The sequence below is a fragment of the Oryctolagus cuniculus genome, chromosome 8 (genome assembly GCF_964237555.1).
Source record: "Oryctolagus cuniculus chromosome 8, mOryCun1.1, whole genome shotgun sequence".
Classification (NCBI taxonomy): Eukaryota; Metazoa; Chordata; class Mammalia; order Lagomorpha; family Leporidae; genus Oryctolagus; species Oryctolagus cuniculus.
Genome location: NC_091439.1, coordinates 44650320 through 44677349, shown reverse-complemented (window position 1 = coordinate 44677349; position 27030 = coordinate 44650320). Strand labels below are relative to the sequence as shown.

Below are 27030 nucleotides of genomic sequence, written 5' to 3'. Positions count from 1 at the left end.
TGCAATGACATTTATAGCCATTTTAAAAATAGGGGAGTGCAAGACAAAGTTTATGTAGTGCAACAGGGATGCTTCCTCTTCTTTCTTTTTATTTGTGATTCTTACCGAACTCCTCATCCTACTCCCACTTGGTATTAATTCACATGTAAAAGAAAGGAAAATATTCATTCTTACTGTAGGTTGGAGGTAAACTGATTTAGTTTTTTTTAAAACAAGGTGTAACATATTTCACAGAAAGATCTGGAAGATGGGAATTAGAATTCTTTACTTTAAAAGACTTCTTTTATTTATTTGAAAGGCCAAATTACAGAGAGAAAGAGAGAAAGAGAGAAAGAGAGAGAGCGTGAGATCTTCCATATGCTGGTGCATTCCCCAATTGGCTGCAATGACCAGGGTTGGGCCAGGCCAAACCCAGGAGCCAGGAGTTTCTTCTGGCTCTCCCACGTCAGTGCAGGGGCCCAAGCACTTGGGCCTTCTTCTGCTGCTTTTCCAGACACATTAGCAGGGAGCTGGAAGTGGAGTAGCCAGGACTTGAACTGGCACCCATATGGGATGCCAGGGCTTCAGGCAGCCTAACCTGTTGTGCATAGCACGGGCCTGGGCATTAGAACTCCACACAAACATCTTCAGTTAAGAAACACCTACTACATAAAATGTTCTTACCACTTCAGTTGGGAGCAAAAAGACAGAAGAATATATTGTCTTACCCTTGTGAAGTCTGCAGTCTAAAGAGAAATATTTGCAATGCCATGAACACAGTGCTCAGGGAAGCATAGTGGAGAGTACAATCAAGAGCCTGGAGGTGGGAGTGCTGGCACCAGGAGGAGGCAACACAGAATTCACTTTGCAAGAATGCATGGGAGTGTGCCATGTCCTAAAGCAAGCAATGATGGTCCAGGAAAAGGAAACAAGACAGGCAGTTTCTGTGAGTGTGAACATGGCTTGTTTGGGGTGGTGAAACAGTTCACTAGGTCCAAAGAATTTATGTCATTTAAAACTCACTTGAAAAGAACTTAGGGTTGGAGGCTGGAATCAAACCCTGTTGATTCCAGTAATCATAAAAGAAAGTGAGAGTATATTCTGTAAGAGGTAGCAACACATCAGTGAGACTGAAATTGAAATATTTTGTCAGCAAGATAGTATGAAACTGAAGTCAGGAGGCCAATACTATTGTTATACTCCAAGCCAGAAATGTTTTGAACACAAACAAAGATAGTGGTTATTAAATCATTTATTTCTTCATTCAAAATATTTACCAAATGCTTTTTCTGAGCCAAGCTCTGTTCCAGGGTTGAGTATACAGCAATGATTTAGAAAGACAAAACTCTATTTCATAAAGCTTATAATAGATGACAGATAATTAACCAAACAAATATGTAACAATTTAAGTGGCTATCAGGGCCATGAAAAAGAATACTGTGGTGTGATGGTTGAGACAGTAATGGAAATAAGAAAGAAAGTAACTAAGTAAATTCAGCAGATACATGAAAAAAGTACAGCAGCAGACCATGAAACACCTGCATAGAAAGGTGTGTAAACCAGAAAAAAAAAATGCACAGTTCCAGCTGGAACACGCTCAGTGCATCCAAAGAAGGACAAGGTGGCCATGTGACTAGATGTGGTAATGGAATCGGAGTGGTTGGAGCAAGAAAGTGGGGGTAGTGCGCAGACCACACAGGGCCTTCTGGATCATGGTAGAACTGGTTTTCTCTGTCTATGAGATATAGTTACTGGAGGCTTTGAGCTAACAAATATAACATTACTATATAATCTACATTTGTACACATAGTACTACTTCTAGAAAGATCACTCTGGGTAGAAAATTTAGGAAAGACTGAGGGGGAACCAAGCCAGTAAGCTACTGCAGTATTCCAGGAGACTAAGATGATGCAAGTGTGAGAAATGTTCAGATCCTCCATTTATTTTAAAAGTAGAGACAATAGGATTTGCTACTGTGTGAGACAAAGAAAAGGCTGATGGTGGCAGCAGGAATTTAGAGAAGGTGGTAGGTTTGAGAAATACAAAGCAAAGGCAGGAATTACTGGGACTGAGTAGCATGGTGAACTGCTTAGAAAGATCTGGATTTGAACCCTAGAATCCTGTCTTGGCTTGTTATAAGCACTGGACTACAGGCTAGTCAGTCACCTTCAGTAAGTCGCAACTGCTTCTTATATTTATATAATCCTAGGATATAGTGAAGATCAGAAAGAACATATCAAATTTGCATCTCTCTGTCTTTTCTACAAGACAAGCTTAAGTATAGACAGGAACTTTCTTGGCTTATGAAAAAACAAGAGTCCAGAATGAGACTGAGACCTATGGTTTGGGTTATTTAGAGATGGTGGAGACTTCAGAGAGAAGAGGAATTGTTGAGAAGTGGAGGAGTTTAGGGAGATCATAGCTTCAGTTTAACATATAGGAGATGTCCTCCCTATAGACAGGTCAATGTATCTGCCGGTGCCACAGGCGGAGGATTAGCCTAGTGAGCCGCGGCGCTGGCCGAGAACAAGACATTTCAAGGTGATCATACACAGGCGGTAGGTAAAAACAGAGCAAGTTCAACATGTAACCTGCAGGAATGACTGGGCCAAAGGGGTTAAAGCAATGCTGCTGATGAAATGGCATTTGGACAAAATCATAAAGACCTCATTCATTCATTCATTCATTTTCTCCTCACTCCCCCCACTTCCACCCCCGAGGGAGTGGGGACTAGAGATGGAGAGTACTTTCTAGGCACACAATAGTTTATGCAAGCCAGATGATGGAAGGGACAAAAATGTGAAACAGCAAAGCTGCTTCAGAAAACTCGGGTAGTTCTAACAAAATGCAGAGAACTGATGGATAGAAGGCTATTAAGAGATTAAAAAAAAAAAACACACACACACAAAGAAATGAAAAAGACCAGATCAAGTTTTCTAGATTTTATTATACAGTTTGTAAAAAGTTGTCATAGAGCACTTGATTAAGCTCACACAGAAAAACTCACCATGGAATATGAATACCAATTCTACAGAAATAAAAAGAATTGTGAGAGAATAATATGAATAATTTATGTCAACAAACTAGATAAGTAGATAAAGTGTATAAATTCCTAAAAACACACCATCAAAACTGAATCAAGAAGAAATAGAAAAACTCAAAAGAACTACAACAAATACAAAATCAAATCAGAAAAATTCCACTGATAAATTCTACCAAACATTGGGAAAATGCTGCTGGGAAAGCAGTAGAAGATGGCCCAAGTGCTTGGGCCCCTGCATCTGAATGGGAGACCAGGAAGAAGCTTCTGGCTCCTGGCTTCAGATCGGCGTAGCTCCAGCAGTTGTGGCCAGCGGGGGAGTGAACCAACGAAAGAAGACCTTTCTCTCTGTCTCTCCCTCTTACTGTCTGTACCTCTACCTCACAAATTAATAAATAAAAAATCTTTAAAGAAAAGTGTGCATATATATTTGGCAGAACAACAGAGAGAGAGAAAGAGAGAGAGAGAGAGAGAGAGAGAGAGAGATCTTTTATCTGCTATTTCACTCCCCAAATGACTGCAACAGCCAAGTCTAAGCCAGGCCATAGACATGATCCAGGGACACCATCTATGTCTCCTATGTAGATGGCAAGATCTCAAGTACTCGAGCCATCTTCTGATGCCCTCCCTTGGTGCAAGAGCAGCAAATTGGATTGTGAATGGAATAGCTGGGACTGAATCAGCTCTCCACTATGGGATGCCAGCATCCAAAGTAGAGGGTTAATCCTCTGTACTACAACTTTAAGAGTGCTTTAAGAAGGATTCTAGGGGCTGGTGTTGTGGTACAGTGGGTAAAGCCACCACCTATAATGCTGGCATCCCATATGGGTACCGATTCTAGCGCTGGCTGGTCCACTTCTGATCCAGCTTTCTGTTAATGCACCTGGGAAAGCAGCAGATGATGGCTCAAGTCCTTGGACCCCTCCACCCAGGTGGGAGATCCAGAAAAAGCTGCCGGCTCCTAGCTTCAGACCTGCCCAGCTCCAGCCACTGTGGCCATTTGGGGAGTGGACCTGTGAATGGAAGACCACTCTCTCTCTCTCTGTCTCCCTCTCTCTCTAGTTCTGCCATTCAAATGAATATATTTTTTAGAAAAGGATTCTAAACCACAATCAAATGGGATTTATTAAGATTGCCCTAGCAGTACAAGTAAGAAAATCAAGCAAAGTAATATATTAACAAAACACATTAAAAATAGGCCAGTGCCATGGCTCAATAGGCTAATCCTCCACCTGCTGTGCCAGCACACTGGGTTCTAGTCCCAGTCAGGGTGCCGGATTCTGTCCCAGTTGCCCCTCTTCCAGTCCAGCTCTCTGCTGTGGCCCGGGAGTGCAGTGGAGGATGGTCCAAGTCCTTGGGCACTGCACCCACATGGGAGACCAGGAGAAGCACTTGGCTCCTGGCTTCGGATCAGCGCGATGCGCCGGCCACAGCAGCCATTGCAGGGTGAACCAACAGTAAAAGGAAGACCTTTCTCTCTGTCTCTCTCTCACTGTCCACTCTATCAAAAAAAAAATAAAATAAAATAAAAAAACACATTAAAAATAAATATATGGTCATCTCTGTGGAGGCACAAAGGCATTTGACAAAATCCAAAACTCTATTTTGGTTAAAACAAAAACAATTCAGAAAACAAGGAGAGAAGGGAACTTCCTCAACACAATAAAGGAGTTTATGAAAAGCCCACAACTACTAGCATACTCAATGGTGACAAAATGAAAAAGAATGTCCAAGAATGACCTCTACCTTATACCATCCATTAACTCACAATAGATCAAAAATCTAAATGTAACAGTTAGAGCTATACAAATTTTAGAAAAAATGAAAGAGCAAATTTTTATCATTTTGGATTTGGCAATGAATTTTTTTAAAGATTTATTTTATTTATTTGAAAAGGCATACTTATAGAGAAGGAGAGAGAGACAAAGAAAATCTTCCAACCTCTGGTTCATTCCCCTGTTGTCTGCAATAGCTGGGGCTGGGCCAGTCCAAAGCAAGGAGCTTGGGGATTCTTTCAGGTCTCCCAAGTGGGTGCAGGGGCCCAAGCACTTGGGCCATCTTCTGCTGCTTTCTCAAACCATTAGTAGGGGGCTGAATAGGAAGTGGAGCAGCCAGGACTTGATCCAGCACCCACATGGGATGCCAGTATTGCTGGTAGCTGCTTTACCTACCATGCCACAATGCCACAACGCCAGCACCACCAAAAGCACAGTTAAAAAAATAAACTGATAAATTGAACTTCACTGACATTAAAAATTTTTGCATCAAAGGATAAAGACAAGAAAGTAAAAGGAAATCCTAATAATGAAGACAAATTTGCATATCATCTCTCTGATAAAGGTCTATAATCAAAAATACACAAATAACTCTTAAAACTCAACAACAAAAAGGCAAACACAATTTTTAAACATGCAATGTACTTGAATAGGAACTTCTCCAGAGAACATACACCAATGGCTGAAACAGACAAGGCAAGATACTACTAAACATTAGTTCTTAGGGGAATATAAATCAAAACCACTTTGAAGTACATACCCACTAAGATGGATATAATCTTAAAAAAAGAAGGAAAATAACAAATGACAGCAAGGATGTGGAAAAACTGGAACTCTTCTTCACTGTTGGTGAGAATATAAAATGGTGCAGTTCCTATGGGAAACACTATGGAGGTTCCTCAAAATGTTAAACACAGAATCACCATGTGACTTGGCAATTGAACTGGAAAGTATAAAAAGAAGGACTCAAACAAATACTTGGATACCTATGTTAACCACAGCACTCTTCATAAGAACCAACAGGTAGAAACCCCTTATGTGTCCACTAACAATGAATATATATATAGCTATAAATAAATACAAAAAGGAGTGATCTGCTGATTCATGCCACAATGTGGATGAATCCTGAAAACATTATGTTATCATGAATGGGGAATCTTTGTTCTGCCAAGGGCCATTTGGATATTTGTAACATCATTCATAGGTCCTAAAAAATTATCAACTTAAAATTAGCCTGCTATAGATTTACTGAATTTCAAGCCCCACCTGCAGTTGCCTTGGCAGGGTGACATCAAAAGATTTTGAGGGCCTTACATGGCTAATGGGCCGGGCATTCCCCACTCCTGTGTTAATGAAAGTCAGTAATGGGAAGGTCAAATATTATGTGATTCACTCATATGAAATAACTGGAATAGGTAAATCTATAGAAGTAAAAGTAGACTGATGGTTTCCGGGGCAGTGGGAGGAGGAAGTAACCGTTTATTAGGCATGGAGTTTCATGTTGAGGTGATAAAAATGTTTTGGATCCAGATAGAGGTGATAGCTGCACAACACTATCAGTGTACCAAATGCACAGAAAAATGATTATTTAAGTTAATTTAATCTCAATTAAAAAAATCAAAACGAATCACTTTATCAGAGTGACAGGGTGGAGAACACACACATAGGAGCTTGGATGTAAGAAGTGGTGAGGGTCTGAATTATGCCTTGGTATCAGATGGAAACTAGAGGAAGTAAGGATTGGGGGTCTCTTTAGACAGCCCAAAGCAAGGAGCAGGAGATTTTTCCAGGTCTCCCAAGTGGGTGCAGGGGTCCAAGCATTTGGGTCATCTTCCACTGCTTTCCCAGGCCATTAGCAGGGGGCTGAATCGGAAGTGGAGCAGCCAGGACTTGATCTAGTACCCATATGGAATGGTCTTAAATAAAGATGAGATGGGATCTGAGGTGAGAAAGGATGGCTTCTATCCAGAATGAGTAGTTTATGAGAGGAATTTTGGAGCAAAGACAACCAGTTCTACACTCAGCAGGCTGTATTCCAGAGATCAGAAAGATGACTCTACTCGATAGACCAAACTGGGTTGCAGATGAAGACTGGCAAATTATGAACACATAGAATTAAGCTGGATAGAGATAGACAGAAAACAATCCTGCTTGTAATATTATAGTTAAAAAAACCCTACATTGTTAACCTTAAAGAAATATCCAACAAAAACATTCAGCACAGGGGGCAGGTGTTCGGCACAGTGCTTGTGAAGTTGCTAGTTAAGATGCCTGTATCCTGTTATTGGAGTTCTGGCTTGAGTCCTGGCTATTCTGTTTCTGCTAATGTGCACTCTGAGAACCAGCATATAATGGATCAAGTACTTATGTTCCTGCTTCCATGTGAGAGACCTGGAGGAAGGTGTTCTTGGCTCCTGGATAAGGCCAAGTCCAGCCACAGCTGATGTCAGCATTTGGGGAGTGAACTAGCAGATGGAAGATTTCTCTCTCCACCTGCATCTCTGTCTCTCATTCACAGAAGGAAAAGGAAAACATCTAATCTATGTGAATTTAATTTTTTTTGACAGACAGAGTTTAGACAGTGAGAGAGAGACAGAGAGAAAGGTCTTCCTTTTTCCACTGGTTCACCCCTCAAATGGTTGCTATGGCTGGCGTGCTGCGCCGATACGAAGCCAGGAGCCAGGAGTCAGGAGCCAGGTGCTTCCTTCTGGTCTCCCATGCGGGTACAGGGCCCAAGCACATGGGCCATCCTCCACTGACTTCCCGGGCCACAGCAGAAATCTGGACTGGAAGAGGAACAACCGGGACAGAACCCGGCACCCCAACCGGGACTAGAACCCAGAGTGCCAGTGCCGCAGGCGGAGGACTAGCTGGCCTATGTGAATTTAATTTTATATGGAATGTGTACCCTATAAGGGAAAGAAGTTCTGCTTCCATCAACAGTTTTTTTTTTTTAAATAAGGATTTAGTTATTTAATTATTTGACAGAGTTACCGAGAGAGAGGGAGAGAGAGACAGATTACCCGTCTACTGGAGAGAGATCTTCCATCTGCTGGTTCACTCCCAAGATGGCCACAACAGCTGGGGCTGGGCCAGAGCTGAATCAGAATCCAGGAGTTTCTTCCAGGTTTCCCGTGTGGGTGGCAGGGGCCCAAATACTTGGGCCATATCCACTGCTTTACCCAGGTGCATTAACAGGGAGCTGGATCAGAAGTGGAGCAGCCAGGAATCAAACCAACACCTATATGGGATGCTGCACAGGTGGTAGCTTAACCCCCTACGCTGCTACACCAAAATGCCAGCCCCTTTGCTCAACGTTTAAAGAGAATCTGTACTATGCTATTTCACACATTACAACATTATGCATTTTCTTTATTGATTTTTATGAATTTGAAAGGCAAAGTGACAGTGAGAGAGAGAGAGAGAGAGAGAGAGAGAGAGAATCTTCCATCTGCTGGTTCACTCCCCAAATACCTGCAACAGCTGGGTATGAGCCAGATTTGGGATGTAGGCATTCCAAGGACATGCTTGCCTGCTGTGCTACAACATCCATCCCATATTATAACTTTAATGTTTCTTCTTACACTGTACTACATTAATACCTTTTCATCTTTCTGTGTCATCAATATGCATCCTAGTACTTTTTCCTAATACTGGTGTCAATTCTCTGTCAACTGCCAACCTCACACAAAAGAACAGTTGTACCAGTAGCTGATAAACCATTTCTTTTCCTACATTAACCAATATTTAGATAAGTTTTACTGACAAAAATAGTTTTCCTTTATTAAATAACCTAAAAATCTATGTCAAATAATTTCACTTCAATTCAAATAACAGAAGCAGAAAACCTGAACGTTTAGCATTATTTAACACAAAGTAGTTTACTTTAGAAATTCGTTGTTTGGAATTAACAGAGTTAATACTATCAATGAGCAGTCAGAATCCAGTTTATATGTCATTAACTTGTAAAAGATTTAGGCAGACATATGAAAGCTTCCTTAAATCAAATAATCATGCATTACATGTTAGAAGAACAACTTGATGGCACTAAAATGGTGCAAGCACATCTTAAAAGAAAATGAGTGTTTATTTTTTGCCAATAAACAAGGTTAAATGATTATATACACACAAATACAGAAGGATGCATGCATGCATTTGTGTACACACATACACACAGGCAATACTGGAGAATACTAGGGAAAGAAAAGAGAATGCCAACTCACATCACACTGGAAAGGCTTTTCTCCAGTGTGCGTCCTCTTGTGTTCATCCAGGCCTCGCTTCTGGCTGAAGGCTTTGCTGCACTCTGAGCACTTATATGGCTTCTCCTGTAGTCAATGAAAGAGACCACCAAGATGAGTGAATGCAGAGCCCTCCTGATCAGGCATATGTTGGGAGGAGGTGCAGGGATTGGCGGGTTGATCTAGGTCTGCAGGATGGTGCAGCAAATTCACACGGGTGCTGTGAGCTATTTCAAATTCTCAGGGGATGTGGCAATAATCAATATCAGCTGGATACCCTGAAAACAACTAGTTCCAGGGGGCTCAGGTTCACTGTTGGCTTGCACTACATTTCTTTTGATGATGTCTTATCTTAGCAAAGCTGGATGCTGGGGGCTGCTGTGATCTAACAGCTTAAATTGAACATTTAGGTGTGTCTTCCGGCCTGAGGGCCATAAAATATACTGATAAGAAGGGTATTGTGAATGAAGGAAGTTTGGAAACCCCTGACCAGGATGGTGCAAACTGCTGTCTCACAAGGACTCCTGGGGATGAAAACTTCTGAACCAAACGTTCATCAGGTACTAGGGTAAGTTCAAAAAGCTAGAGCTCAATTGTATTTTATTGTATTTTCATCTATTTCATTTTTATGTATTTCATTTCTTCTGGTAGGGTAGTCTTTTATGAAATCTAAATTTCTTCTACAAAAAGAGTCAGTTTTTACTATTGTCAGACTCATAAAGAAGAAGGACAGAAGATCAACAAGGATACAGTAGATTTAAACGACACTATAGCCCAAATGGATCTAACAGATATCTACAGAACTTTCAATCCTACAGCTAAAGATTTTACATTCTTCTCAGCAGTACATGGAACCTTCTCTAGGACTGACCACATACTAGGCCATAAAGCAAGTCTCAGCAAATTCAAAAGAATTAGAATCATACCATGCAGCTTCTCAGACCATAAAGGAATGAAGTTGGAAATTAGCAACTCAGGAATCCCTAGAGCATACGCAAACACATGGAGATTGAACAACATGCTCCTGAATGAACAATGGGTCATAGAAGAAATCAAAAGAGAAATCAAAAACTTTCTGGAAGTAAATGAGGATAACAGCACAACATACCAAAACTTATGGGACGCAGCAAAAGCAGTGTTAAGAGGAAAGTTTATATCAATAGGTGCCTACATCAAGAAATTGGAAAGGCACCAAATAGATGAGCTTTCAATTCATCTCAAGGATCTAGAAAACCTACAGCAAACCAGACCCAAATCTAGTAGGAGAAGAGAAATAATTAAAATCAGAGAAGAAATCAACAGGATTGAATCAAGAAAAACATTCCAAAAAATCAGCCAAACGAGGAGCTGGTTTTTTGAAAAAATAAACAAAATTGACACCCCATTGGCCCAACTAACTAAAAAAAGAAGAGAAAAGACCCAAATCAATAAAATAAGAGATGAAAAAGGAAACGTAACAACAGACACCACAGAAATAAAAAGAATCATCAGAAATTACTACAAGGACTTGTATGCCAGCAAACAGGGAAACCTATCAGAAATGAATAGATTTCTGGACACATGCAACCTACCTAAATTGAACCAGGAAGACATCGAAAACCTAAACAGACCCATAACTGAGATGGAAATTGAAACAGTAATAAAGGCCCTCCCAACAAAGAAAAGCCCAGGACCAGATGGATTCACTGCTGAATTCTACCAGACATTTAAAGAAGAACTAACTCCAATTCGTCTCAAACTATTCAGAACAATCGAAGAAGAGGGAATCCTCCCAAATTCTTTCTATGAAGCCAGCATCACCTTAATTCCTAAGCCAGAGAAAGATGCAGCACTGAAAGAGAATTACAGACCAATATCCCTGATGAACATAGATGCAAAAATCCTCAATAAAATTCTCGCCAATAGAATGCAACAACACATCAGAAAGATCATCCACCCAGACCAAGTGGGATTTATCCCTGGTATGCAGGGATGGTTTAATGTGCGCAAGACAATCAATGTGATACACCACATTAACAGACTGCAGAAGAAAAACCATATGATTATCTCAATAGATGCCGAGAAAACATTTGATAAAATACAACACCCGTTCATGATGAAAACTCTAAGCAAACTGGGTTTGGAAGGAACATTCCTCAATACAATCAAAGCAATCTATGAAAAACCCACAGCCAACATCCTATTAATGGGGAAAAGTTGGAAGCATTTCCACTGAGATCTGGTACCAGACAGGGATGTCCACTCTCACCACTGCTATTCAATATAGTTCTGGAGGTTCTAGCCAGAGCTATTAGGCAAGAAAAAGAAATTAAAGGGATACAAATTGGGAAGGAAGAACTCAAACTATCCCTCTTTGCAGATGACATGATTCCTTATTTAGGGGACCCAAAGAACTCTACTAAGAGACTATTGGAACTCATAGAAGAGTTTGGCAAAGTAGCAGGGTATAAAATCAATGCACAAACATCAACAGCCTTTGTATACACAGACAATGCCATGGCTGAGGAAGAACTTCTAAGATCAATCCCATTCACAATAGCTACAAAAACAATCAAATACCTTGGAATAAACTTAACCAAAGACGTTAAAGATCTCTACGATGAAAATTACAAAACCTTAAAGAAAGAAATAGAAGAGGATACCAAAAAATGGAAAAATCTTCCATGCTCATGGATTGGAAGAATCAATATCATCAAAATGTTCATTCTCCCAAAAGCAATTTATAAATTCAATGAAATACCAATCAAGATACCGAAGACCTTCTTCTCAGATCTGGAAAAATTGGTGCTGAAATTTATATGGAGGCACAAGAGACCTCGAATAGCTAAAGCAATCTTGTACAACAAAAACAAAGCCGGAGGCATCACAATACCAGATTTCAGGACATACTACAGGGCAGTTGTAATCAAAACAGCATGGTACTGGTACAGAAACAGATGGATAGACCAGTGGAACAGAATTGAAGCACCAGAAATCAACCCAAACATCTACAGCCAACTTATATTTGATCAAGGATCTAAAACCAATTCCTGGAGCAAGGACAGTCTATTCAATAAATGGTGCTGGGAAAACTGGATTTCCACGTGCAGAAGCATGAAGCAAGACCCCTACCTTACGCCTTACACAAAAATCCACTCAACATGGATTAAAGACTTAAATCTACGACCTGACACCATCAAGTTATTAGAGAACATTGGAGAAACCCTTCAAGATATTGGCACAGGCAAAGAGTTTCTGGAAAAGACCCGGGAGGCACAGGCAGTCAAAGCCAAAATTAACTATTGGGATTGCATCAAATTGAGAAGTTTCTGTACTGCAAAAGAAACAGTCAGGAGAGTGAAGAGACAACCGACAGAATGGGAAAAAATATTTGCTAACTATGCAACAGATAAAGGGTTAATAACCAGAATCTACAAAGAGATCAAGAAACTCCACAAAAACAAAACCAACAACCCAATTAAGAGATGGGCCAAGGACCTCAATAGACATTTTTCAAAAGAGGAAATCCAAATGGCCAACAGGCACATGAAAAAATGTTCAAGATCACTAGCAAGCAGGAAAATGCAAATCAAAACCACAATGAGGTTTCACCTCACCCCGGTGAGAATGGCTCACATCCAGAAATCTACCAACAACAGATGCTGGCGAGGATGTGGGGAAAAAGGGACACTAACCCACTGTTGGTGGGAATGCAAACTGGTCAAGCCACTATGGAAGTCAGTCTGGAGATTCCTCAGAAACCTGAAGATAACCCTACCGTTCGACCCAGCCATCCCACTCCTTGGAATTTACCCAAAGGAATTTAAATTGGCAAACAAAAAAGCGGTCTGCACCCTAATGTTTATTGCAGCTCAATTCACAATAGCCAAGACCTGGAACCAACCTAAATGCCCATCAACGGTAGACTGGATAAAGAAATTATGGGATATGTATTCTTTAGAATACTATACCGCAGTAAGAAACAACGAAATCCAGTCATTTGCAACAAAATGGAGGAATCTGGAACACATCATGCTGAGTGAAATAAGCCAATCCCAAAGGGACAATTACCATATGTTCTCCCTGATCGGTGACAACTGACTGAACACCAAAAAGGAAACCTCCTGAAGTGAAATGGACACTATGGGAAACGGTGACTTGATCAGCATAGCCCTGACTGTTAATGAACAACTTAATACATTATCCCTCTTAGTAGTTTTTTTGTCTGTTCTACTTAATATGACTGGTTTAATTCTGTAATTAATACACAGTTATTCTTAAGTGTTAAAAATTAACTGAAAGGTGATCCCTGTTAAACATAAGAGTGGGAATAAGAGAGGGAAGAGATGTGCAATTCGGGATATGCTCAAGCTGACTTGCCCCAAATGGTAGAGTTAGAAACATACCAGGGGATTCCAATTCAATCCCATCAAGGTGGCATGTACCAATGCCATCTCACTATTCCAAGTGATCAATTTCAGTTCACAATTGATCATAATGAAAGGACTAAGAGTCAAAGGGAGCACATAAACAAGTCTAGTATCTGCTAACACTAACCGATGGAATAAATAAAGGGGAGAGTGATCCAACATGGGAAGTGAGATACTCAGCAGACTCATAGAATGGCAGATGTCCTAAATAGCACTCTGGCCTCAGAATCAGCCCTAAAGGCATTCGGATCTGGCTGAAAAGCCCATGAGAGTATTTCAGGCATGGAAAGCCAAGACACTCTGGCAAAAAGATCTCTGCGAGTGAGATCCCAGTGGAAAGAACAGTCTTCAAAGAAGTAGGTACCTTTCTCTGAAGGGAGGAGAGAACCTCCACTTTGACTATGACCTTGTCTAAACAAGACAAGAGTTGGAGAACTCAGAGGGCTTCCATAGCCTTGGAAACTCATGACTGGAGCATAGGGAGATTACTGATGCCATAGACAGGAGTGTCAATTGGTAAAGTCAACAACAGGAGTCACTGTGTACTTACTCCTCATGTAGGATCTCTGTCCTTAATGTACTGTGTATTGAGATTTAATGCTATAACGAGTACCCAAACAATATATTTCACTTTGTGTTTCTATGGGGGTGCAAACTGTTGAAATCTTTACTTAATGTATACTAAACTGATCCTCAGTAAAAAAAAAAAGAAATTATCAACTCCCAACTTGACTCTCACTGGGATTAAACATGACAATAGGTCTGATCTGATTTCATCATCATTTAAAAAAAATCATCTATTATTTTTCACTTTATGTTTCTGTGTGGGAGCAAACTGTTGAAATCCTTACTTAATGTATACTAAGCTGATCTTCTGTATATTAAGATAATCGAAAATGAATCTTGATGTGAATGGAAGGGGAGAGGGAGTGGGAAAGGGGAGGGTAGTGGGTGGGCGGGACGGTATGTGGGGGAAGCCATTGTAATCCATAAATCGTACTTTGGAAATTTATATTCATTAAATAAAAGTTAAAAAAAATTCCATTAGTCCTTAACTCAGGAAAAGTGGCAAATATCTCTGATTTGGCAAAGCCCACTTTTTTTGTTATATATTTTTTTATTTAATAAATGTGAATTTACAAAGAAAAAAAATTCATAGAAAAATGACATTAAAAGATAATTTTGGTGAAAAAAAAAAAAGAAGAAATATCTCAAAAAGAAGACAGGAAAATATTCAAATGCTTTAGCTATCTCTTACTAGAAACTTAATTCATATCACTATGAGCCATGAAATTAATTTTGTCCTAATTAAAACAGTCAGTAAGTTACTACTTAGCAAATCAATGAAAAGATTTGTTTAAAGTAAATTTGCAGTGACTTTTTTTCAAATATATCTTCAGAAGTATCAATATAAACATTTTTTGGATTGAGGTAATGCATGTATTTGAGTTTCTTGCTATTTTTAGCAATTTGTATCTATATTTTCTGTGTAGCATTTTTAAAAAGATTTATCTATTTCATAGGCAGAGTTACAGAGAGTCAGAGGCAGAGAGAGAGAGAGAGAGAGATCTTCCATCTGCTGGTTCATTCTCCAAATGGCTGCAACTGCTAGAGCTGGGCCAATCTGAAGCCAAAAGCAAGGAGTTTCTTACAGATTACCCAAGTGGGTGAAGGGGCCCAAGGACTTGGGCCATCTTCCACTGTTTTCCCATGTGCATTATCAAGGAGCTGGATAGGAAGTGGAACGCTGAGACTTGAACTGGCACACATATGGGATGCCCTCACTGCAGGCCACGGTTTTATCCTCTACATCACAGCACCAGCCCCTTCTTTGTAGTGTTAAAAAGTTACAAATATTTTTTCAGGTATACAAAACAGTACAGAAATAACCTAAAAAACCTGCATGTACCCACCTGCTAAGAAACCAAACATTCTCAATATGAACCTGTTGATGTCCCTCTCTCATACATACTCCTTAACTGTAGGATCTTCTTAAATTTGCTCAGCAAGGACACTTGTCCAGGATAAGTTGCCAATCATCCCTTATCCTTTCTCTATATTTTTACTATATGTGTATGTACAGAGCCCTAAGCAGGATATAGTATTGTCTTATAAAAGTCTGCAAGTAACAGACTCTATGTAATTTCTGTAATATGTACATTTGTTAGGTTATTTAGAATGTTTAGAATGCACTTGACTTTTGCTCAACATTATGAGCTTCTAGTCACCACTTTAATCTTGTGAACATATGTGTGTCCTATTCACTAAATTTTTAGTCCATACTGGATCGCACTGAGTGGACAAACTATAATTTACTTATATATGTATGTGTATATTTATGTATTTGTAAATTGCATATAGGTGTGTGTGTGTGCATATATATATATATAAGAACATACATATCTCCAGTGATGGACAGTTAAGGTTTCCACAATTTTTTATTCTTACAAATAATGTTGCTCTGAATTGTCTTGTACATGTACACCTGAACACAGGTGAAGGAAATACTCTAAGGGATATATATCTAGAAGTGGGGGACTGAAGCTCCAACTTTTGTAGAGATAGCCAAATAGCTCCACAGAACTGAGGAACCATTTTACATTACAATATCCAATGTATTCTTACAATTCTCTCATCTTGCCTTACAAATTGAGGCTTTCATTAGTTACATGACTGTATATAGCTTTAAAACTAGATGCCCTTCCACTTTTCATGGGGTTACCTCCTGATAAGCCTATCATAAATTGAAACTACTACACAGTGAAAACACACTGAATATACTGAACCTACTGACCTTTGCAGCTTAACATCACGGGACACGGGAGAATATTGGATCTCTACCTTTGTGACCATGAGGCCGACTGGGAGTTGTGGCGTGTTGTCATTGCCTAGTATCGAAACAGTGTCACTCTACATGTTGCTCGTTAGTGGAAAACACCAAAACTCTAAATGCCAAGAAAGGCTCCTATTGAATATATTGTTTCACATGAAGCTAAAGTTGAAAATTTTTAAGTTGGACCATTCTTAGGTCAAAATTACCTGATTATGCTCTTGAAACATAGGACCTTTTGTCATTTTGAGGTGCTCTTTATCTATAATCATCCTTTTTTATCTTAAAACTAATGTGGCTGTAATATAGCTAGAAAAGCTTTTTACTATTAGTATTTCTTGGTATAGCAATTTATTTGCTAATTATTTCTTTATCTGAAAGGCAGGGAGAGACCCACAGAAAGATCTTCCTTCAGCTGGTCCACTGTCCAAATACCTGCAGCAGCTATGGGCTTAAGCAAACTGAAGCTGGGAGCCTAGAACTCTATTCAGGTCTCTCACATGGGTGGAAGGCCCCAAGTACGTGAGCCATCACCTGCTGCTGTACCTGGTGCTTATTAAAAGGACGCTGGAATCAGTAGCAGAGCCAGGAATTGAATCAGGTACTCCATATGGGATGCAAGCATCCCAAGTAGTGTTTTAGCCATTAAAATAAAAGTTCATCCCCATTTTCCCCATTTTTAAACAAAAAATTTTCATTAGAAATACTGTGATCTAAACATCAATTTTTTTCAAGATGGCAAGTTTTCTCTTCCTATATCTGCAACTACCGATATACTTAAATATATTTCTAACATGTATTTTCTGCATTGCTTTTTATTCTATTTTCTAAGATTATTTTTCACCATATATATTCTTGCACACTCAAAATCGTTCATTTTCTCTTACATTATTCCATGTTATGAACTCTATTTTTCTTTCAATGGTTATTCTTAAAATTTTTTTACTATGAACATTTAACACATTACACATTTTAAAACAATAATCTAAAATTTATCTATATGTTTTTTAAAAGATTTACTTAAATTTGAAAGGCAGAGTTACAGAGTGACAGAGGCAGAGAGAGAGGAGAAAGGAGAGAGAGAGTGTCTTCCATCTGCTGGTCCACTCCCAAATGGCCACAATAGCCAGAGCTAGGCCAATCCAAAGCCAGGAGCCAGAGCCAGGAGCCAGGAGCTTCCTCTGGGTCCCCCATGTGGGTGCAGGGGCCCAAGAACTTGGGCATCTTCCACTGCTTTTCCAGGCCATGGCAGAGAGCTGGATCGGAAGTGGAACATCCGAGTCCATATAGGATGCTGCCACTGTAGGCTGCGGATTTACTGGCTATGCCACAGCACTGGCCCCTTTCCATATGTTTTCTGCCTACTGAATAATCCTGTACTGTCCTGTAGAATGCTCCCTGTGTAGCAGCATTTTACTTATTATATATCTTGGTTTTAATTGTCTAGTTTGTAAAGTTTGGGCAATTATAACAAAATATCATAGACTGGGTGGCTTATAAACTTTTTCACAGTTTCGGGTATAGCAGGTGTAGCCCAAAACTGTTGCCAGCATGGTCATGTTCTGGTGAAAGCTCTTTCCTGGATTGCAGACTTTCTGTCCTCACGTGGGGGAGAGAGAATTATGGTCTATTTGGCCCCTTATGGGGCACTAACCCCATGCATTAGGGTCCAGTCTACCATCACATTGGTAGTTAGTATTTCATGATGTGATTTGGGAACACAAACATTCAGTTCATTGCAATGCATACAATAGAATCAAATATATATATAATATATATTATCTATATATAAAAATGTAATGTATACATAATAATTTTATATAATGCATATATCATCTGTAATAAATATTATGTAATAGATAATAGAAAACATAATAGATAATTTAGAAAATATATTTGTGTGTGTGTATATATATATATAGTCTATGTGGTCTAGCTTTACTCATGTTTAATCATTTCTTTACTTTTCATGCTTTCTTACATATCTGGCCTCCTAGGGTCTCTTGGTGGTAAATTCATTTTTTGCTTGAAAATGACTTTGTTTCTCATATTCTGCTGAATCAAAGTCTATAAATGTAATTAGATGTGTAACAGATTATTCGTTATGTCTCTTAATGTATCATTTCCATCTTGTTGTCTTGTACTTTATGTAAATTCTTAGAACCAGTTATCAATTCTCTTTACAGTTGCTAATAACTTGCTGTTTAATAGGACCATTTGAGCTCTAAATATCTTTTATATTTTTAAGTTTTAGAAGTTTTAATTTCTTCTTTTCTTTAATATTTTTGACACTATCTGATTTTTTACTCATGTTGTTCATTCCTATTAAAAATACTTTAGACATCTGTATAATTCTCTTCATCTGATAAATCATTACCTAGGTTCTCTGAAACTCTAGTTCTGCTGTGTGTGCTTACTCCTGTATCCTGCTCATGGCTCTTGTTTCCTTGCGTATTTCTGGAATTTGAAATCTTTGAGCTCAAGTTTGTTGGTCCTTACCTGTGAAAATTCTGTGACCTCTAGGTTGAGGGTAAGTCCCTCCAGACAGCGTTGTGTTCGCTCCTCCCAAGCACACCAGGATGCTATCAATCAAAGACTGTTTCAAGTTTATTTCTTGCCTGAAGGTTTTCTGGTGAGGCAAGTATTTTAAGTCTGAACTATAAACACACTTGAAGAAAGGACTGAGGTTACAAACTGTAAGGAGAACACTTTCTCTAGCCAGCAATGATTCCCAAATAGGTAAATGTTCTGAGCACCGAACTTGCCAAACGTAGATTATGTCTAGCTCCCAATTACATTTTGAGCGCAGCCTTTGTGGGGTGCTAGCATTAGGGTGCGACGTGATTTCATCTTGCCCTCTGCCTGACCACAGAGCTTGCCCCCTTTTCCTGACTCCATTAAAAACTGAATCTTGAGGTACTGATCCCGATAAACACCCTATAAGTGCTGTATCTTCAACTTGAATTATTCACTGCTTTTCAGCTCCCTTTATGCTTGGGGGACCAGGGGATTATCATGGATGGTTACAAGTTCAGGTGTTTGTTGCTTGCCTTATTCCATCTGGTCTTCATGGGTGTTCTGAATATGTTTTTTTCCCTATGGTGTGGAATAGCTACCAAATTACCAGAAATGGAAGTAACTACATTCATAATTTAAAAGATGTAAAGATATATATTTTAAATCAGTGTCTACAACCATCAGGAAGAGTTATTGGTTTTGCTTTGTAGTCCATTAAACATGCGTCATTAATGCTTTTTTCCCCCTTTTTTATTGGTTAGTCTAATTTAAAGTTTATTAATTTTATCACTTTAAAAGAACCCTTAATTTCATTCATCTTTTTATTTATTTATTTTTGGTCTCATTTCATTAATTCCTGCTCTGAAATTTATTATTTCCTGCTACTAATCTTGGGTTTGCTTTGTTCTTGCTTTTCTAAGTCACTGAGATGCACTGTTAGGTTATCTTTTTTTTATGTAAGTGCTTACTATTAACCTTCCTCTTAGTACTGCTTTTGTTATATCTATTAAGTTTTTAAATGCTGTAGTTCTGTTTTTGTTCGTTTCTAGGAACTTTTGGTTTTCCCTTTTTAATTTCTTCATTTATCCATTATTCATTCAGATAATGCTTTTTTCTTTAGTATGAATAAATATAATCTATTTTCACACATTACATTGCCTGTGGTACCTATTTCTTCAAACTTTTCTATAGTTTCTCAATAACTTGAAAAGGAAAAAAATGTAAGTTTATAAATTATAAACTGCTGGGGCTGGCGCTGTGGTGCAGTGGGTTAATGCCCTGGCCTGAAGGGCCAGCATCCCATATGGGCGCCAGTGCTAGTCCTGGCTGCTCCTCTTCCAATCCAGCTCTCTGTTATGGCCTGGGGAAGCAGTAGAAGATGGCCCCCCAAGTCCTTGGGCCCCTGCACCCAAGTGGGAGACCTGGAAGAAGTTCCTGGTTCCTGCCTTCGGGACAGCACAGCTCCAGCCTTTGTGGCCATCTGGGGAGTGAACCAGCAGATGGAAGACCTCTCTCTCTGTCTCTACCTATCTCTGTAACTCTGTCTTTCAAATAAATAAAAATAAATATTAAAAAAATAAATTACAAACTGCTAGGAGTTGCTGAGATTGATTGCTTATTGTGGCCTTTGTTGTATTCATAATGTTTTACTTAAACTTACATTCTAAAAAAATATACAAATATATTCATATGAAGTGCACAAGACAGAAAGAAGAGATTCTATCCTCACACTGCATTTTCAGACTAGACCTTGTGAAAAGAGGAGAACTTCATCACCATGGCACCTGCCAATGACAGGGTATTTGCAGAAAACAACCTAAGACAGAATTAACTACCAAAAAGTCATTGTAAGAAAGTAAGAGGCGGTTTCAGGAAGGAGAAGGCAATGAGAAGCAAGGTCTCTGTGCCCCTAATTAAGAGCAGCCCTCTTTCTCTTTCCCTAGCTTCCTCTTAGGAGATCCCATATAGAGAAGTATCCTAGACTTTGGCCCCAAATAACCTGAGAGACGTTCCTATCTAGTATCTTGAAATTCTGATGAAGGATGGGGGTTTGGTAGTTATTACACGAGGTTTCAAAGCTCAAATGTGTATCAAGCATTGGCTAAGACTGAATAAATAATGTCTTACATATACACATTCATTAACTCACATATTGATATTTTCCAAATGCTTATAGAAGCTATTGATGATTAATATAATATACGTGTTTACAAATCTCTCTGAAGTTATATTACCTCTCTTTATTTATTTTATTCTCGAAAAGAAAAAAAAAAAAGTACCTGAAAGTAAATGCAGCACCATGAATTGGTAAGAAAGCAGGGGATATAAATGATAATGTTCAAAAGGTTCCTTCAGTTCAAAGAGCTGGAGAATGACAACTCAGAGTGGCAAATTGGAGTAAGCAGTTTTTGATCCGCTTGGCCTCCCTCTTCTCTGCCTAGACAACTTGAAGCTTGGGAGTCCCTGGGGTTTTGCCCTCAGAGCAGCTTAAGTCCATAGGTGGTCATTAGGTACAGCCAGAGGCAGCTGTGTGGGCCCTGTAACTGCCTATCTCTCTTCTTCATCGCTAGATCTTACACCACGAGTCTACACTATTCCTGAAAATATCACAATGAAGGATATGATTTCTGACAGATATTGGTCATAATGGCTACCATGCTCCTTGGAAGGGCCTCTGCTGCCCACCCTTGAAGGGAATTCCAATTCATAGTGAGTGGGGTCACAGCAAACGCTAGAGAGCTCCTGCCCTGCTAAACAGCTCTTGTACCAGGGGCAGAGCCAAAAGGTCACTCACCCAAAAATTAAAAATAAATGAACTGAGATATGAGCAAAGGAAAGGAAACCCTTGTTCACCTCTTTTAGTAATTTCTTCTCAATACCTCTAATAAGCCACATCACAGAAATACCAATCTTCACATGGTAAGCAGTTGGGCAGAAAGAAGGGTGCAGGGTGAGTAGGTTGCACAGTACCAGGTAAGAAATTAGGGAGATACCTATTCCTGTTCCTGTCCCTTTCTCTGAGATTCGTGAAAAAAATTTCACCACCTCCAGAATATTTCCCAAGTATACTTAGCTTTAACTTCTCAGTGCAGAGGGACCCATGTATATGAGCAACTCCAGTTTCTAATCTTCACTGACTACCCTTGCCACAAGGCTCACTGGATACCATGGTTGTTAAGGTAATTATGGTGGCAGACACAGTAAGGGACCTTGTGACTAAGAAAGTGGAGGAAGGCATAATCCATTACAACTTCTTATTGGCAAGTTGGGCAGTAGAGTCAAGGATGAGCTTTCTGCTGCCTTCCCAACGGCACACAGGAATCCCCTCATGGGCCCCTGTGGAGGCCAGTTTAGATACACTGGATTTCCAAAGAACTCACCTTCTCACCACCCCTCTCCCACAGAGGAACTCCTACACACCATGTTATCATTAATGCTATCCTAATTCCATGACTTCTTTTCTTCTATTTTTCTACCATTATAAAAATATTTTATATGAGTACAAAAATCTGATTCAATAATGTATTATGGAATTGTTTCTAACACACTCAGAATGAAATATGTAGTAGAAATTACACATTTTAGCTCATTAGCTGGATTTAACTAGACACACATGATTAGGTTCTTGATTATTCTGCCTTTGAATGTTAATACTTAACTGACAAATAGCTTGTCCTTTGTCATAACTTGGGAGCCAGTACTAAATGGAAGCAATCTATTTATCAGTTAAACTGTAATCTACCAAAAGCCAAATTAATCACAAGTCTAATCAGTCTAGCTTTAATCAAACAACATTTGGCAGAATTCATTCAGAGGGCAGGATTTACAGCTTTTTGTCCTGCATCATGTGAAATAGCTAATAAAACATCACATTTCTGTGTTGCTAATGTTCATTGACACAAAAGAATCATAGCTCTAAATGTTATATTTTTGCTGGCATAAATTGAATTAATAAATGTCAACATAATTTGAGAAGTTTCTGTAGAAACAAAGCTTTATTTTTTGACAAATTTTGAAGAGACCTGAATGTGCAGTCCTTTGAGACAGGAATATATCAGATGTGTCTTCTTAGTCTGGCAAAGAATTTCTTGCCAGAAGATTAAGAAGAATGGCCCACAGCACACACTACTGAAGATAAGGATGGGTCATCTTTGCATCCTTGCATGGGCCCACCAACAACAGATCGTGGGTAGATTATCCACACGCAGTATGTACACAATCCAGAGATTTCCTGTGGATCTTTTCACATTAGCCACAAATAGAAACAGAAAGCATAACAAATGAGCTCTTTCCTCTATAGTTGGAGATCAAATTCAGAAAGTCATAGATTAATACTTAATAAATGCCCTTCTATGACAGTGGTAGTTTGACCACAATAAAAATAAGGAAAATTCGCATGAAATTAAAAATAAAACAGCCTAGTGAGTATAGTGAGAGCCTGTGGTATTTTGAAAATGTGTAAGCACAGGTTTGCTCAAGAGAGGGTTCAATTTGTGAGTGAAATACTAGCTTTTCTATTGCTATACCTTAGTGCATAAACTTGACAAACACATCTTTTCTTTATGCATTGCTCAAAGCTGTAACAAAGCCACAGTGTCAGTGCTTAATGAAATGACTTCCATGTGAGCGACTGGATAGCAAATACAACTTTGGAAAAGAAACTCACCGAAGGGGAATCAGATGTGGAAGTGTCTTTGGCTCTCTCTCACACACATACAAAGGCATGTCAGGATATAAAAGGGATTTTAGGTCCAAAATAATTTCATTTGATTATTTTACCTAGATTAAAGTATTTTATAGCTACTAATGTCTACCCTATTTGAGTTCAGAAAAATGATGCACAGGACAGTCATTGATAGAAAAATGACAGAAGAAAAAGAGACAGAAAAATAATGGTATTTGCCAGATAAAATTTCCGATATCTTAATTAAAATAAAATCTTAAAATCCCATGAAACATAAATTTGGCGTAAATTTCTTAACAAACAAGTTTTACAAACTTTTAGTTTCCATTTTCTCAGGTATCACAAGAACTGGTTGATCTGCTGGACACATTGCCAATTGTTGCACTGATTAAATTGGCAACTTGCAAACAAAGGGCTGCGTTTTATTTTTTCTATTTATTTAGTCATTTTTGACAGGCAGAGTTAGAAAGAGAGAGACAGAGAGAAAGGTCTTCCTTTCTCCGTTGGTTCACCCCCTCAAATGGCCGCTAAGTCTGGCACGCAGCGGCCGGCGCGCTGTGCCGATCCTAAGCCAGGAGCCAGGTGCTTCCTCCTGGTCTCTCATGCGGGTGCAGGGCCCAAGCATTTGGGCCATCCTCCACTATCTTCCCGGGCCACAGCAGAGGAGCAACTGGGACAGAATCCGGCGCCCCAACCAGGACTAGAACCCGGGTGATAGCGCCACAGGTGGAGGAATATGCCAAGTGAGCCACGGCGCCAGCCATTGCGTTTTATTTTTAAAAGATTAGGAGCAGGTTGATTTCACCCTTAAAGCACCCCATCCACAAACAGTCTTGCTAATTTTCAAATGTGGGTTATGGGGCCTCAGGTGTAGAGAAGATCACATGCAGTCAAGACCCTGGCAAGACGTATTTGCCAAATCTTCCAGAGACAAGGCACAAAGCCTAAACCCACCACTGTGATCTTCGGCAGGGATTCTGAACCTCAGCACTAACATTCAGGGACAGATCACTGTTTCTCGGGGGTGACTGTCCTGTGCACCCACCAGGTGTCAGTAGCACACCCTTTCCCACCTCACCCCCCACACCCATTGTGACAACCCAAAATATCTCCAGATATTGTTAAATGTTTCCTGGGAGACAAAAATCACAGAAGTACTGTACAGACAACACTTCTCAAACTGCCTGTCATGAAAGATTGAGTTTTCCCTGTCTATTATGGCGTGATACTTTAGAGAAACACAATAAATAAAATTACTAGAAAAATTATGTACTTTAAACATCACAGCAATGCCAAAATGCTGTCAAGAGTTATAAACACTTCCTCATAATTTCTTCATTCAACATAGAAAAGAGATAAAGATTTTTGGGGTTGTCACTGGTCTGCGAGCCACATTTGAATAGCATTGGTCTAAGAATAAAAATGATACAATATTAGCATCATCTAGGTGAACAAATTCTACAGTATACTTTTTTTTAAAGGTTTATTTATATATTTGAAAGTCAGAGTTACACAGAGAGAGGAGAGGCTGAGAGAGAGAGAGAGAGAGAGAGCGCGAGGTCTTCCATCCAATGGTTCACTCCGCAGTTGGCCGCAATGGCCGGAGCTGTGTCGGTCTGAAGCCAGGAGCCAGGAACTTCTTCTGGGTCTCCCACATAGTTGCAGGGGCCCAAAGACTTGGGCCATCTTCTACTGCTTTCCCAGGCCATAGCAGAGAGCTGGATCGGGAGAGGGGGAGCCAGGACTAGAACCGGTGCCCATATGGGATGCCGGCGCTCCAGGCCAGGGCGTTAACCTGCTGCGCCACAGCACCGGCCCCTACAGTATACCTTATACATAGAATATCTACCATCAGAATTACAGCCTGAACTTGAGTTAAAATATCATTTGATTTTTCATATAAAATTCAAGTTTTATGGCTGGGGTAGAAAGGATTGTTACAAATGGAAAAAAAGAATGCTTGAACTTGGCTGAGGAAACACTGAGGATTCATTATTCTATTCTCTCTATTTCTGTAAGTTTTAAATTCCCCTCATTAAAAGTTAAAAGGAAGGGTGTATGTAAATGTTCGGCCTAGCAGTTAAGATACTGGTTATAACACCAGTGGCACATATCAGAGTGCCTGAGCTCTATTCCCAGCTCCAACTCCTAACTCCAGCTTCCTGGTCATGCAGATCCTGGGGAGTGATCGTGATGGCGCAAGTAGTTGGGTTCATCCCCACCATTTGAGGTGATCTGATTGAGATCCTGGTTCCTGGCTTTGGCCGATTCCAATCTCAGCTGTTGTGGCCATTTGGGGAGTAAAACAGAGGACAAAAGCTCTCTTGCCTTATGTCTCTTTCATAACAAAATAAAAATTAAAACTAGATGAATAAACAATTAAAAGGTAAAAGAAAGCTATTTTCATGTTATTCTAAAACCATAACCATCACCAGTCTCCTTCTGCTTCCAAGGCCTGGGAAATCATTTTGATCCGAGGAAGAGGGATCATGTAAAAATTAAACTATCTTGGAAATCAGAAACTCTGTTTTCTCAGTGCTCCAGTGATGGCTCCACAGCCAGTCACAACCCTGTGGCCTGGTGAGCTGTAGATTCTCAAAATTTGGGTCAGCACTGGTAGCTCCTGGGGTCCTTCACACCACAGACCCTCCAAGCATGCATGAGTGACAAGCAATGACCTGCGGTGATCCTGGCCACTGACCAGAGGTCAGCCTCAGAGTGTACTCTTCAGCAAGTTGGAGACAGTAAACATGCTACTATTTCCAGATTCCTCCACTTTCCTAGGAGCAGCTTGAGACCAAAGATGACCAGTGGGTTCTAGAAGACGTTAGATTCGCAACAGTATCGCAGGTGAGATGTACAGGCGGGTTTGTGACTGTGGCCCCTGGGGTTTCTATTGCACGCAGCCAAGGGGACAGATCTGCAGCCCTCCGTGCAGCATGCCATATATCTCATGGATCCTCTTAACAGCCTTGATTCTGAAAGTGCATGTGCCAGCAGCTGCACACAATCAATGTGCGCTGAGTTTCCCTCTAACAAGCAGCCTTGTCTAGAAAACTTCTTTTACAGATGTTTATAGCTTTCGTGGCCTTCTATTCACTGTCTGTTTTTTTTTTTAAGCTGGTGTGATCTTTCAACATATGACAAAACATACCCATGACCCAGTAAACAATGCACCTAAAAATTATAACTTAGGGAAGCCTACAGAGAGCTAGGAGAATATTTAAAGCAGGTTTCCACATAACACATTGATAATTGGTTCTGCATTGCAGCTAATGGAAAACACACTTTCTGTAAACTGGGAAAATGAATTGCATAATCCACATATAGAAAACTAAAAATAGTACTGTAAATAGAATAGAATTTTTGTATTAAAGTGTTACATGCAGTCTTTCAATAGAAACAAGGAGGCCACTGGTCCCTTATTCATTAATCTACTCTTGAGACCCACAGAGTAATACATGGACGTGAAATGGCTGGGCAGCCAGAAACATCCCAGCACTTGCACAAAGGAGACAAAAGACAGTGTCTGGCATCAGGGCAAGCAAAGAATCT

General features: G+C 39.7%; 1 protein-coding gene across 1 annotated transcript in view; it reads right to left on the bottom strand.

The window, feature by feature from the left end:
- Positions 1–27030, bottom strand: part of PRDM5 (PR/SET domain 5) — a 256431-nt gene that overhangs the window by 4545 nt on the left and 224856 nt on the right. Inside the window, 1 exon segment of the mRNA XM_070047669.1 lies at positions 9018–9122. Within this exon segment, the coding sequence (XP_069903770.1) occupies positions 9018–9122 (105 nt within the window).